At 41.7% G+C, this 15,425-nt stretch overlaps 1 protein-coding gene across 2 annotated transcripts in view; it reads left to right on the plus strand.

Annotated features, from left to right (window-relative positions):
* Positions 1 to 15,425, plus strand: part of LOC111971979 (metabotropic glutamate receptor 8) — a 200,606-nt gene that overhangs the window by 173,899 nt on the left and 11,282 nt on the right. For both annotated transcript variants that reach the window (XM_023998781.2, XM_023998779.2), the window contains exons 8-9: positions 8,134 to 8,273; positions 8,608 to 9,543. In XM_023998781.2, the coding sequence (XP_023854549.1) occupies positions 8,134 to 8,273; positions 8,608 to 9,543 (1,076 nt within the window). The remainder of the gene's footprint in view (positions 1 to 8,133; positions 8,274 to 8,607; positions 9,544 to 15,425) is intronic.

Genomic DNA, 15,425 nt, shown 5'->3' on the forward strand with positions numbered 1-15,425 from the left:
TTATGTCCTTTCTCTTCAGCTCAGAACATACAGTCATTTATGTCTCCTCTTCTCTTTCAGCTCAGAACATACAGTCATTTTATATGTCCTCTCTCTCTTCAGCTCAGAACATACAGTCATTTATATGTCCCTCTCTCTCTTCAGCTCAGAACATACAGTCATTTATATGTCCCTCTCTCTCTTCAGCTCAGAACATACAGTCGTGTTATGTCCCTCTCTCGGAACACGTGCAGAGCCGAAGACAGCTCACGTTCAGAGTTGTGAGATAACAATGTGATTAATTTAACATTGGCCCAGTACTTTTGTATTCTATACCAGAGTACCTCTTGAATGGGTGTGATAAAAGGCTACAGTAGATAAAGCCGGTACATCTTCATTCCTCGCCTGTTACTTCAGCATACATTTACAAGGTTGTCATCCTTTTCAAAGCGTGTGGCGAGATGGACTTGCTTAGATAGAGGGAGAAAGAAATAACACTTCATATCTCCCCATGCTCTGACTCCGTTGAGGTTAAGGTTTTCAAATGGATTTCTTTATGCTCGTGGTGCTGAATGAGTCAGTTAATCACTCTATGTAGACTATTCAACCTTGGCCAACCGTCTGTATTGTAGGCAGAAAGACTTCACGGCCGCTGTAAACACTCATACAAGGGCAGAAAGACTTCACAGACCCTGTAGACACACACTACAAAGCGCAGAAATTAAAGGAGAAGCTTCACAGGTGCCCCTGGTGTACCACATACAGAGGCAGAAAGACTTCACAGGCCCTGTAAACACACATACAGAGGCAGAAAGACTTAACTGTTTTTTCAAGAATGTGGTCTGTCCCTTCAGCACAAAGGCCCATGCTTTCAGCACAAAGGCCCTACCTAAGTTTGGTAATATTTCCCAGTCCTTAAACTAAGACCATACTGTGCTGTATCATGTTAGAAAAACAAGTGAACATGAAAAGTAATTCGTACAACAGAAGGTGTTGACTCCTACATCTTTTTCATTTGGCTGTCCATATGGAAACAGCGTGAGTAACTCGTAAAAAGCACTCTTCACTCCTCTCATCTTTCCACTCATGTGTAGCTATTTTGCATGCTTTTCCTTGATCTGCCTCAAAATTTCAATACCTCAGTCAGGTAAGTTTTCATATATCCACAAGCGTCTCTCCTCCCAGCTCCCTACCTGAGATGGAGAGGCAGATCTGAATAATTATTCTATCTTCTTCTCCAGCAATGGGCTAGGGAGAAATATGGAGCAGGGGAATAGGCATTCTCACTGGCTTTTCACGGCAAGCATGCAGAACTAGTAAAGCTTCAGTTGATTTTTTAACAATCTTYAGACCTTGAAGGGATTCATATCTCTGCCAAACTTGATGAATGTGGAACTGCACTGTTCCACAGTTATTTTTGGAGAAAAAACATTGAATTAGCAATGAATATGACTGCGGGACAGAAATTGCAAGCCTGTATTCAGTCAAACCCACATCAGTGCTGTGTTGGATGATGAAACACTATATTGTGTGTGCCTTGATCATTGAATTAAATTAAAAGTAACGACAACAAAAAGAGGAAAAAGTTATGCATGCATTTGCAATTCTAAGTGGAGGATGAATGTTATGCACAAGAATCTTTTCAAGAAATAATGCAAATTGATAGGTTAAAGACAAGATGATTGAGTGTACAGGAGTGCCTTACCTTATGAAATACACAAAGTATTCCAACACACATGCATGTGTGAGTCTGTTCCTGCCTGTGTATAAAATGCTTGATTGAGACTGTAGGAGTGCCTTAGCGTATGAACACACACACATCCTCACATATGAGCATCAATAGAGGTTTTCTTCTCCACACTGGTTTTTGGGAGCAAAGTGTAGGGGTTACCCGTAAACAGAGTTTGAAATGTACCGAATCAGACGTCCAAGCTTTGAGGAGCGCTTCGACAGTGAATGTGACTATAGCCAGAGGCTAATTGCTAACCCAACCGCGTTCCCATTCGCCTGAGTGGCTTCATACATACGCTTATTTTTAGATTAGTGTCAGGAGGCTAATAGAGAATGAGCATAAACAGGACTATTTGCCTCTAATGCTAACATTTACTCTGATAAAACCATCAGAATATAAAGGCTTTTGTGTCTTGTTTAGAACACGATTACTAGAGCATAGAAAAATAGAATAGTCATCAGGGTGATTTCGTCCATTAGTTTGGACATGGACTTTTAACTAAACAGTGATAAGGGTCCAGTTTCAGTTTTGGGGCTTTCTGCTGTGTCACATTATTTGTTCCTTCCTTTTGATATTTGAATGAACGAACGAACAAACAAACAATTAAATGAATTCACTGACAGGTTGCAAACCATATGTAGCTCGTTGCAGAATTTCCTCTCCCACCCCTGAGCCAGAATCCTGCATTGGGTCCGATACTGTATATATTAGAAACTGACCCGTAAAGGACTCTACCCTGAGCACTCTGAGATGCCAAGAAACAATCAATAGTGGGAGATGAATTGTAATAAGCTAGAAAATCTCTCACTGCTGTTTTTCAGGTCTAATGTCTGCTGTCTGTCAGTGTCCTAAAGAATGCCACTTCAGTCAGGGTTCTATTCAATAGCAGTCGTTGAATTAATAGAACATAAAACAATGACTACTCTTACCACACATGCTGACAGCAGGGCTGCCATTAGACACTTGAACCATGACCCTGTTGGCACTTTAAGGGGGAAATTGTAGCAGAGATATATATTGGCATTCTCATGACTTATTTGCACTGCCAATAGAGGAAATGAAATATGTGTGGACATTGGCCTCCATTAGAGGTAAATGAAATGTGGACGTGTCTCCGGAGTCAGAGAGTTCTACATGACCTACTGTACAATAGCACTCCTCCATCTTTTTTATTGACATACAAAACAACCAATCAAAAATATTGTTTTAATACGGTGCTATCCGGAAGAGTTTTGTAAAAGGGAAAGTCTATCTGCCGTAGCCTCGAGACTGCACAAATCAGATTGACATGAATTTGGCAGGCGTTGTCACAATAACCCATTTATGAAACATAACACAGTATATAATTCACAAGCAATTACTGCAACTTTTTTTTTACAGATCCTCGAGCCCACCTACAGTTCAATGTCATCTGTCAATGCATTCCTTTTACAAAAGCTCTCCTTCCTGTTGCTTCTAGCCTAAGGCATAAAGTAAAGCTTTTGGCCTTCTGGATTGAGATTCCTTGAGGCAGAAAGGAGCATTGGTGATAAGCTGCTAAATTCAAGGTCCATACCAAGGTTGATCTTGGACGTAAAACCCTTGTATGTGGCTTGTAATTAATGAAATGCCAGTAGATCTACATTAAGATGAATGAAACGCCAGTAGATCTAATTTGAGATGAATGAAACGCCAGTAGATCTACTTTGAGATGAATGAAACGCCAGTAGATCTACTTTGAGATGAATGAAACGCCAGTAGATCTACTTNACGCCAGTAGATCTACTTTGAGATGAATGAAACGCCAGTAGATCTACTTTGAGATGAATGAAACGCCAGTAGATCTACTTTGAGATGAATGAAACATCAGTAGATCTACTTTGAGAATAATGAAATGCCTGTAGATCTACTTAAAGATAAATGCAATGGCTCTTTTTTGTTTTTACAGTAACTCACTGAAAGAGAGGTGCGCTCATTTGCATCCATACCAAATGCAAAGACACTGTACATTGATACCAAAATGTTTTACATTACCAATAAACAAACAATTTGTCAGCATTAGAGCAATGTGCGGATTCTTCACTCTTTTGTCATCCATATCATCCACTTTCATCCCCTATCGTCCACTGTCATCCACTGTCATCCACTGTCATTTACCGTCATCCACTATCATCCATATCATCCACTGTCATCCACTATCATCCACAATCATCCATATCATTCTCATGCCACTGCTTGGAACACAGTTTTGTGTTTTGGAGAGGCTTTTTGCATATGTCAAGGGTCAGGTCAGCCTGTCACAATGGATCGTTAAGGGCTTGTAAGTAAGCATTTCACGGTAAGGATTACACCTGTTGAATTCGACGCATGTGACAAATAAGATTTGATTTGAGAGCATCCCATGTGAGAGCACTAATCTGGCCCCATGAAAACCTTTCAAGTGTCTGACATTCTGTTGAAAGCTGTCATTCTGCCGTGTCTCTGTTGTCACCATGTAACTGGGGCTGATTTCCAATCTTATCATTCATCAAGACTGATTTGGTACCAGAGCCCCGCACCATCATCATTATCGAGAAATATTCGGGGAATATTTTTTACTTCATATCAACATGATTTTGCTGGGGGGCTCTGGATCCCGAGGATGGTATGGTGATTCATCGCTGTGCAGATGCGATTTGCCATGCATTTATTCATGTTGAAGAAGGTAGGACTTGGATATAATCAAAACCTGCGCCCACTCAGTAATCATAAATTACTGAGGGTGTCTGCTCTTTCATTACAATATGCCGTTGCTCTGGATTCAGTTTCTAAAGGAATCTACTTTGTAGGCTGCGTGGGTAATTGGAAGCTTGAGAGTGGGTCAACCCGTGATTATGTCTGGGATTGGTTCAATCAACGCATCGCCCAACCATCTAATCATCTATGTAAAGAGCCACAGAGTCGCCGTATAAAAAAATGTAGTCACGTTTGTTACAATCAAAGGGCTGATTGGAGTGCAGAACGGTTAAGAATGAGCATTAATGTTGTTGTTTTTGACCGAGTCAGAGCAGAGGTATTGGCAGACTGGCCCGTCATCGTTTAAGTCTAGGTGGGTTCATTCTGTAGCATCACTTGAACCTATATGACAAAAGTTTAGATGAACTACAGATATGACAGTATATCATGTCAGATGCATTGATACGCAAAGCAAGCTAATTGTTGCTGGCTTATCAGTCAACTAAATGTCTACTCTAAGTAGATGAATAAGTATACAGTGGCTTCAGAATGCATTCACACCCATTGACTTTTTCCACATTTTGTTGTGTTACTGCCTGAATTTAAAATGGATTCAATTTAGATTTTGTGTCACTTACCTACACACAATACCCCATAATGTCAAAGTGGAATTATGTTTAAAGACATTTTTACAAATTAATAAAAAATGAAAAGCTGAAATGTCTTGAGTCAATAAGTATTCAACCCTTTTGTTATAGCGATTCTAAATAAGTTCAGGATTTGTTTTTGCAAGTCACATAATAAATTGCATGGACTCACTCTGTGTGCAATAATATTGTATAACATGATTTTTGAATGACTACCTCATCTCTGTACCCCACACATACAATTATTTTTAAGGTCCTCAGCCGAGCAGTGAATTTCAAACACAGATTCATCCACAATGACCAGGGAGGTGATAAGAAAAAACTGAAGATGGATCAACAACATTGTAGTTACTCCACAATACTAACCTAAATGACAGAGTGAAAATAAGGAAGCCAGTAGAGAATACAAATATTCCAAACATGCATCCTGTTTCAATAAGGCACTAAAGTAAAATTGCAAAATAAATGTGTCAAAGAAATTAACTTTATGTCCAATACAAAGCGTTATGTTTGGGGCAAATCCAGCAAAACATATCACTAAGTACCACTCTTGGGGTGGCAGGTAGCTTAGTGGTTAGAGTGTTGGGCCAGTAACCAGAAGGTTGCTGTATCGAATCCCTGAGCTGACAAGGTAAAAATCTGTTGTTCTTCCCCTGAGCAAGGCAGTTAACCCCCTGTTCCCTGAGAGCCAAAAATGTGGATGTCGATTAAGGCAGCCCCCCGCATCTCTCTGATTCAGAGGGGTTGGGATAAATGCAGAAGACACATTTCAGTTGAATACATTCAGTTGGACAACTGACTAGGTATCTCCCTTTCATATTTTCAGGCATGGTGGTGGCTGGATCATGTTATGGGTATGCTTTTCATCACGTGGAGTTTTTTTGAATAAAAAKAAACAGAATAGAGCTAAGCACAGGCAAAATCTTAGAGGAAAACCTGGTTCAGTCTCCTTTTTAACAGACACTGGTAGACAAATTCACCTTTCCGCTATTAGAGGCTTCTAAGGGGAGGACAGCTAATAGTAATGGCTAGAACAGAGCGAATGGAATGGCATCAAACCATGTGATTTATGTATTTGATACCATTCTACCTATTCCTCTCCAGCCATGACCACGAGCCCATCCTCTCCAATAAGGTGCGACCAACCTCCTGTGCTTTCGGCAAGACAAAAACCTAAAACAGTTTGCTTACAATGTTCCTGAGTGGCTTAGTTACAATTTTGAATTAAATCTGCTTGAAAATCTGTAGCAAGACTTGAAAATTAMTGTCTAGTAATGATCAAAACCAACTGGACAGAGCTTGAAGAATTTTTTAAAGAATAATGTGCAAATATTGTACAATCCAGGCATGCAAAGCTCATAGAGACTTGCCCAGAAAGACGCACAGCTCTAATCTCTGCCAACAATGATTCTAACATGTATTGACGCGGGGTTGAATACTTATCTAATCAAGCTATATGAGTGTTTCATTTTTCATAAATGTTTTACATATGTCAGAAAATATTTTCCAAAATGTTAGAATTTTTCTTCCATTTTGACATTACTTTGAGTATTTTGTGTAGATCGTCGACAAAAAATTACAATTAAATCAATTTTTAATCCTACCTTGTAACATAAACAATTTTGGGAAAAGTCAAGGAGTGTGAATACTTTCTGAAGGCACTGTATGTCTATGAAATTGTACTGTGAGTATTTCAGTAACACACAGTATCACCGTAGATTCTTGGTTATTGCAAATGTTTGTATGCCGCCAATTCCTCATGCATTTTCTAACCTTCATTAGTCATTCAAATACAAATGAAAATGTACAAATCTCATCTTGTGATCTTTATCATAACGTTTATTTTATTTTAAAGTATGTGCCAACTTGAAAGGGCACGAAAATACGGGGGGATATCTTCAGACTRGAGGATTTCCTCCTGTGCCTAATTAAGACTTGTGTGTATTGCAGTGATATGCAGATAGATGTGCTGTGTATGTCCAAACAATCAGATCTATTCTTCCTGTTTAATTTGCAGCTCTCTGCCAAGCCGCCGCACAAAGGCAAGAGGGTGATATGTGGGAAAGTGTGTCAATGGATTAATTTATCACTGACAGACACAGGAAGCATAATGTGGTTGTGGGTGGTGTTTTGGAGAGTCAGATCTCTTATCTGATACTTCAGGCCCAATCCTCTCAACTTCTCTGCAGAAAATGTAATAATACATGGTTCTCTTGATGTATATTTTTAATAATGCTCTCCACTTCCTTCCCGACTGTGTTGGATTTTGCGAGTTTTAAGGACACGAGGTGGTACATGAGCAGTGTTACTGTAGGCAGGTCMTCTGGGAGACAAGATAGCTACCTGAAAGGAATTTGGAACTTTGGCAGTGTAGATTGTAGTCAGTAGTGACGGCTAAACCATTTTTCTTGGTTGTATCTGTGACAGGTACACTGAAAAACAWTCTCAAGAGAGCCTTGACTATAACAATGGCAATGCATTCTCCATCTTTTTTGAAGCAGAGGATTTAGCATCTTGTAAACACTCAAGCTATGTTATGTTGTGATAACACAAACAGCCAAGTTCATTGTTTCAGTCATATTTTCTCTAAATGTATGTACATTTTTCAGTAATGATAAAAGGCCCAATGCAGCCAATTTTATATAAATATCAAATAATTCCTTGGTAACAATTAAGTACCTTACTGTAATAGTTTCCCATTAATATTGACATTTTTTTTTGCAAAAACAATATTTCTCAAGCAKAATTTTGCAAGGACTGTCTGGTAGTGGWCTGAGTGGGGAGGGGAAAACTTAAAACTAGCTGTTATTGGCAGAGAGATTTGGAACTCTCTTTGTTATTGGTCTATTAACCAATTTACCGCCTGGTGATGTCATCAGACAAGCCGAAACTACCGCCCATGCAAAACTGCTGAATAGAAGGTCCTGTGTATATTGTATTTTCAACCAGCATCTATCAGGAAATAACACTGATCACATTTCTTCACACTTTATCGGTGTTAGTTTCATCACCTATTGTACAATATGATACAAAAAACAGGAAAAACTGAATTTTGACTGCAGTGAGCTTCCTGTTTTCCAGGAAGTGCTGGGACTCCTGTCACATTTAATGAGAATGGCGATGCTCCAGGACGCTACGACATCTTTCAGTACCAGATCAACAACAGATCAACAGCAGAGTACAAGGTCATCGGCCACTGGACCGACCAGCTATACCTAAATGTAAGGATGATTGCTGTTACTCCACTTTCCTTCAATGTTACGTCACTGCTTTGTCTCTGCCAAATGTTATTGTATCCAAGTCTTAAGAATGTTGTTAAAAATAACATTTACTTCCATGGGGACACATTTTCTCCAATATCTGTAAAAAAAACTGTCATATACAATTAATTTAACWAATTTTCCAAAATTGAAAGAGAGAGATTTGACTTAATTTAATGAGGATGATGATGATGACAACAATGATGATGTTGATAAATTAAGTCAATGTTATTGAGTCATCTTCTTTTAGTTCTTGCCCATTTTTAAGATCAATGTCATATTCTGCCCCCCTCAGATTGATGCCATGCAGTGGACCAGTGGAGACCCTTCTGTGCCCGCCTCTGTGTGCAGCCTGCCCTGCAAGATGGGAGAGAGAAAGAAGGTGGTGAAGGGAGTACCATGTTGCTGGCACTGCGAGCGCTGTGAGGGCTACCACTTCCAGGCCTGTGAGTTCATGTGTGAGCTGTGCCCGTATGAGCAACGCCCTGACCAGAACCGCACCGGGTGCCAACCTATCCCCATCATCAAGCTGGAGTGGCACTCTCCCTGGGCAGTGTTGCCAGTCTTTATCTCTGTCCTGGGCATTCTGGCTACCACCTTCGTCATTGTCACCTTTGTTCGTTACCACGACACGCCCATTGTCCGAGCATCAGGCCGAGAGATGAGCTATGTTTTGCTCACAGGTATCTTCCTGTGCTATGCTATCACCTTCCCCATGATCGCAGCCCCTGACGTTGCCGTTTGCTCCTTTAGGCGCATTTTCCTGGGCCTGGGGATGTGCTTCAGCTATGCAGCTTTGCTTACCAAAACCAACCGCATCCACCGCATCTTCGAGCAGGGCAAGAAGGCTGTGACTGCACCGCGGTTCATCTCCCCGGCCTCCCAGCTGGTCATCACCTTCAGCCTGATCTCAGTTCAGTTAATGGGCGTGTTTGTGTGGTTCGCCGCYGACCCGCCGCACACGGTAGTGGACTATGGTGAGCAGCGCACGCAGGACCCTGAGAACGCCCGCGGGGTGCTCAAGTGTGACATCTCAGACCTCTCACTCATCTGCTCGCTTGGATACAGTATCCTGTTGATGGTCACATGTACTGTTTATGCCATCAAGACCAGGGGAGTGCCAGAGACCTTCAACGAGGCCAAGCCTATTGGATTTACTATGTACACTACCTGCATTATTTGGTTAGCATTTATACCCATCTTCTTTGGGACGGCACAGTCGGCAGAAAGGGTGAGTCTGTTTTGATCGTGTTTGTATTTAATACACCTACATTGGGGGTATTCAAATCTACCCTACGATGTCCGGAGCCTGCTGGTTTTCTGTTCTACCTGATAATGAATTGCACCCACTTGGTGTCCCAGGTCTAAATCAGTCCAAAGATTAGAGGGGAAGGATGAGAAAAGCAGTGGAACTGGCTTCAAGGTCCAGATTTGAATTTGAGGGGTCTACAGTGTAATTGTGAGTAATCTATTGTGTGGAATTGGCTAATATGCTGTGAATCTCAGAGGCTCTTTGGTGATAAGAGTTGGTAGAAAATGGAAAGAGTCTGTGGTCTGTGTCGTGTTCTCACTTAAGGTCAGTAATTATTTTGACCCCTAGAGTTTACTAGCCACTCAATTTAATTAACTACCCTCACTTCCATTCTCTGCACTGACTGTTGGTCATGTAATGACATGTGGAATTAAATTGCTAATGATATGGTTGTTCTGGACTATTTTTACAATTAGAACGTTGCATATGATTTGCGGGGAAGTGCGACGGCTATCAGTCACACTTGGGAAGAATGGTATCTGTAAATAAGCTGAGGAACGTCTCCCTCAATCTTCATATTGCCTATTTTGTCATTCCATAGATGAGTTGGTTGTTTAGCAACAAGACTGACGTATGCGCAACTAGGGGGCAAAACAGACAGGGTTGGCTTAGATAGTTGACAACATGGAAACTATATTTTGTCTCCAATGTTTATTGAAAACATAAATACATTTGCATAATGAGCACTTGTTGTCTCTCAAGTACATCGTTACAGTTGTTGGTAAACTACTTCGAATTTTTGTCATATTAGCATATTAGCACGTGACATCAGCCAAAACACCTCAAAACAAGACATGGTATCAAGAACAAGATAAAACTAGCTGAAACAAGCCACCTATGATTCTCCACATGGCAGCAGCTTGTCATTGTTGCCAGCTGTCTGGCCTTCCAGAATCAAACAACACACGGACTTCTGCCCCATTGAAGCGTGCTCATCGTTTTYGTGACGTTGTCAGCTAACCCATCTATAGGATTAGGCCTACAATGCACATTGTCAGTCAGTGTCATGCCACACATCACGACCTAGAAAATCCCATGGCAATACTTTCAATTGGTCCAAATTCTACAGCAAACTGGACAATTTCATATGATTTCAAAGGTTACCGTAGATAGGCTGCTAAATGGATGATTTCAAAGGTTACCGTAGATAGGCTGCTAGATGGATGATTTCAAAGGCTACTATAGATAGGTTGCTGGATATAGGTTGCTAGATGGATGACTTCAAAGAGGGATTTTTCCATTGAAGTTTTTTACTGAAAGCTGCGTCAGTCTTTTAAATTGAGTAGCTGAGTGAAGAAAGACTTTGTTTTCTTCCCCACTATTTTTGGGCCAGATCTCATTAGCACAGTTTTCTTGTGAGTTCAGGAAACTCTTGTGAGTTTCTTGTGAAGTTCTGTCACATCGTTACAGTTTTTKGGATGTCTTGAAACAATGGTTGGTCTGCAACAATTAAGGCGTTACTAATGATCAACACAGAAACCATGACAGTAATGTAGCATATTTGGTTGTTTTTATATAGCCTCCAATGCATTCAGTGTAGACCTCTTTATGGATCCACATTAAAACAGTGGAACACTTGGAACATTTCACCCARGCTTTGAGTAGCAGCAGATGTAGCCAGGCCTTTCAAAGCTGAATATTGGCTTASTTAGGTCACAAATATTGCAAACTATAGTTGCATTATAGAAGGTCTTAACTAGCCAAGCCATACACAGTCCTAATAAATTAATGTAATGCTGTTCCAATTTCATGTAAGAAAACAAATGGTTTAGAATCATTACTATTCATTGTTAAGCTTATTATAGTCTACCCCATGGGAGCAACTTACTGTGGACCAAATAAATAATAAAAACKAGTTATTATTTTTGAAGTCTCTTAAGTGTACCCATAACTGTTTTCCCAGATGGTGATTATACCTCATTATTTTGTATCTTTATTAGTCGAGCCTGTTGCAGTCTGTAGGGAGCGAGGTACAGTAGTAGACCAAAGTCCCTATGGTGCCTGTGGTATTCTGTTGTCTTCCGAAAATCCCACATGAGTTTAAGAGTATTGAGATATTGATCAGATATGCTCACTTTTGTCAGGGAGAGAAGGACCCTATTGACCATCATGTCACACAACCAATTTAAGTAATTGGACATGACACTGTTAGTGACAAGGCTTTGAGCACTGCCTGAAATTGTAGAATTGCAGGTGACTCTTGGTCATCAGTTTCTCAGTGTGGCTTTCTGGGCAAAGTGGTAAGAAGAGGGGAGTTGCTGGCAATGCAGGTGAGAGCCATATTAATCTTTAATAAGATAATAAAGATTGCATTCTCTATCTAATAAAGTATTAGTTCAAGGACAGCTCGTCTTCTAAACCTTTAATGGTTGAAACATGATTTGGGCTCTGTAAAACGTTCTGCTAGTATAATACAGAATGGTTGAAACATGATTTGGGCTTGGTAAAATGTTCTGCTTTTATAATACAGAATGGTTGAACTAGTAGTGTTGTGAATCTACTACAAGTAACATATGTAGTCTATCAAATGACCTTATATCACAAGTAACATATGAATGTAGTCTATCAAAGGACCTTATAACACAAGTAACATATGAATGTAGTCTATCAAAGGACCTTATAACACAAGTAACATATTAATGTATTCTATCAAATTGAGCTAGTAATATATACGTAAAAAAAAATATACAAGCTACAGGGAATTGTGTCTACCCTGTTATTTACAGAGACTGGGTTGTTTACAGAGACTGGGTTGTTTACAGGGCTGGGTTTTTACAGCGGCTGGGTTGTTTACAGACATGGGTTGTTTTACAGAGACTGGGTTGTTTTACAGAGACTGGGTTGTTTACAGTGGCTGGGTTGTTTACAGTGGCTGGGTTGTTTACAGAGACTGGTTGTTTACAGCGGCTGGGTTGTTTACAGCGGCTGGGTGTTTACAGAACTGGGTTGTTTTACAGAGACTGGGTTGTTTACAGAGACTGGGTTGTTTTACAGAGTGGGTTGTTTTACAGGTGGGCTGGGTTGTTTACAGTGCTGGGTTGTTACAGCGGCTGGGTTGTTTACAGAGACTGGGTTGTTTTCAGCGGCTGGCTGGTGTTTACAGCGTGGGTTGTTTACAGAGACTGGGCTGTTTAGTGGCTGGGTTGTTTACAACGGCTGGGTTGTTTACAGCGGGCTGGGTTGTTTACAGTGTGGGTTGTTTACAGTGGCTGGGTTGTTTACAGAATGGGTTGTTTACAGGGCTGGGTTGTTTACAGAGACTGGTTGTTTACAGCGACTGGGTTGTTTACAGAGACTGGGTTGTTTACAGGCGGCTGGTTATTACAGCGGCTGGTTGTTTACAGCGGCTGGGTTGTTTACAGCGGCTGGGTTGTTTACAGCGGCTGGGTTGTTTACATGAGCTAGGTTGTTACGGATTGGGTTGTTTACAGAGACTGGGTTGTTTCAGAGACTGGGTTGTTTACAGAGACTGGGTTGTTTACAGAGGCTGGGTTATTTACAGCGGCTGGGTTTTTACAGAGACTGGTTGTTTACAGTGGCTGGGTTGTTTACAGAGGCTGGGTTGTTTTACAGGGCTGGGTTTTACAGCCTGGGTTGTTTACAGAGACTGGTTGTTTACAGCGGCTTGGGTTGTTTCAGCGGCTGGGTTGTTTACAGGCTGGGTGTTTACAGTGGCTGGGTTGTTTACAAGGCTGGGTTGTTTACAGCGGCTGGGTTGTTTACAGTGGCTGGGTTGTTTACAGGGCTGGGTTGTTTACGATGGGTTGTTTACAGCGGCTGGGTTTGTTTACAGAGACTGGGTTTGTTTACAGCGACTGGGTTGTTACAGAGACTGGGTTGTTTACGGCGGTGGTGTTATTTACAGCGGCTGGGTTGTTTACAGCGGCTGGGTTGTTTAAGCGGCTGGGTTGTTTACAGAGACTGGGTTGTTTACAGAGACTGGGTTGTTTACGGAGACTGGGGTTGTTTCACGAGACTGGGTTGTTTACAGAACTGGGTTGTTACAGACTGGGTTATTTACAGCGGCTGGGTTGTTTACAGAGACTGGGTTGTTTACAGTGGCTGGGTTGTTTAGCGCGGTGGGTTGTTTAAGAGGCTGGGTTGTTTACAGCGGCTGGTTTGTTTCAGCGGCTGGGTTGTTTACAGAGACTGGGTTGTTTACGGAGACTGGGTTGTTTCACAGACGGGTGTTTACAGCGACTGGGTTGTTTACAGAGGCTGGGTTATTTTACAGGGCTGGGTTGTTTACAGAGACTGGGTTGTTTACAGTGGCTGGTTGTTTACAGCGGCTGGGTTGTTTACAGCGACTGTTGTTTACAGAGACTGGGTTGTTTACAGCGGCTGGTTTTTTACAGCGCGGCTGGGTTGTTTACAGCGGCTGGGTTGTTTACGCGGCGGGTTTGTTTACAGAGACTGGTTGTTTACAGAGACTGGGTTGTTACGTGGACTGGGTTGTTTACAGAGCTGGTTGTTTCAGAGACTGGGTTGTTTACAGAGGCTGGGTTTATTTACAGCGGCTGGGTTGTTACAGAGACTGGGTTGTTTACAGTGGCTGGTTGTTTACGCGGCTGGGTTGTTTACAGAGGCTGGGTTGTTTACAGCGGCTGGTTGTTTTACAGGGGCTGGGTTGTTTAAAGCGGCTGGGTTGTTCAGAGACTGGGTTGTTTACAGAGACTGGTTGTTTACAGAGACTGGGTTGTTTACAGAGGCTGGGTTATTTACAGGGCTGGGTTGTTTCAAGGACTGGTTGTTTTACAGTTGGCTGGGTTTGTTTACAGCGGCTGGGTTGTTTACAGAGGCTGGGTTGTTTTACAGCGGCTGGGTTGTTTACAGGGCTGGGTTGTTTACAGCGGCTGGGTTGTTTACAGAGACTGGGTTTGTTTACAGAGACTGGGTTGTTTACAGAGACTGGGTTGTTTATAGCGGCTGGGTTGTTTACAGCGGCTGGGTTGTTTACAGTGGCTGGGTTGTTTACAGAGACTGGGTTGTTTACAGCGGCTGGGTTGTTTACAGCGGCTGGGTTGTTTACAGCGGCTGGGTTATTTACAGAGGCTGTGAGAAACATTACCAACACCTTGATCTTTTATTATTCTTTTTTGTATTATTTGATATGTAATATGTTGTGTCTGCTTAACTCTGAAGTAAGAAACACAGCCGTGGCTAAAGGTATTGACTTTTCTGTCACCCCTTCTTTAGGAATAGATGCACCAATCCCACTTCTACAGTACCTAGTGTAAACATATGCTAATAGAATGAATGATACAGTGCATAAACCTACAGGATCATAARATCTGTTAAGCGGAACGACACAGGGGAACCCAAGAGCAGACTCAGATGAGGAAACAGTGATGAATGAACCAAAATATGTATTGTTGCACAGAGAGATATGGAGTGCAGATCCGGGGTAGCTCGGATGAGTTGCAGAAAAACTAGATGTGGAGACTGAGGTTGGAGTWAGCTGAGTAGAACAGGGTTAACAGGTCCTGAGGKGAATCCAARGTAGTGGTGGTGAGTAAAATCCAGAGCAAGGTAGTTGGGTGGTGAGATGTGGAACAGGAGACAGATGCCAGAGACAGAGCRGTAACTGCAATGAGAGGATAAACGGTGTCAGGCAGGGAAACAGGCACAGCAGAGTAACAGGATCTTGAGTAATAATAAATGTCTAGAGTCATGAACTGACTGAGCAGAGATTACAATCCAGCAGGGTGGAAGTGGTATTTGTTGAGGTCTTGACTATGGAACAGGTTGCAGCTGGTAGGGATCTGCTCTGACTCCAGCACACCTGTCTCCAACCACACAAT

This window comes from Salvelinus sp. IW2-2015, linkage group LG13, assembly GCF_002910315.2.
Source record: "Salvelinus sp. IW2-2015 linkage group LG13, ASM291031v2, whole genome shotgun sequence".
Taxonomy (NCBI): Eukaryota; Metazoa; Chordata; class Actinopteri; order Salmoniformes; family Salmonidae; genus Salvelinus; species Salvelinus sp. IW2-2015.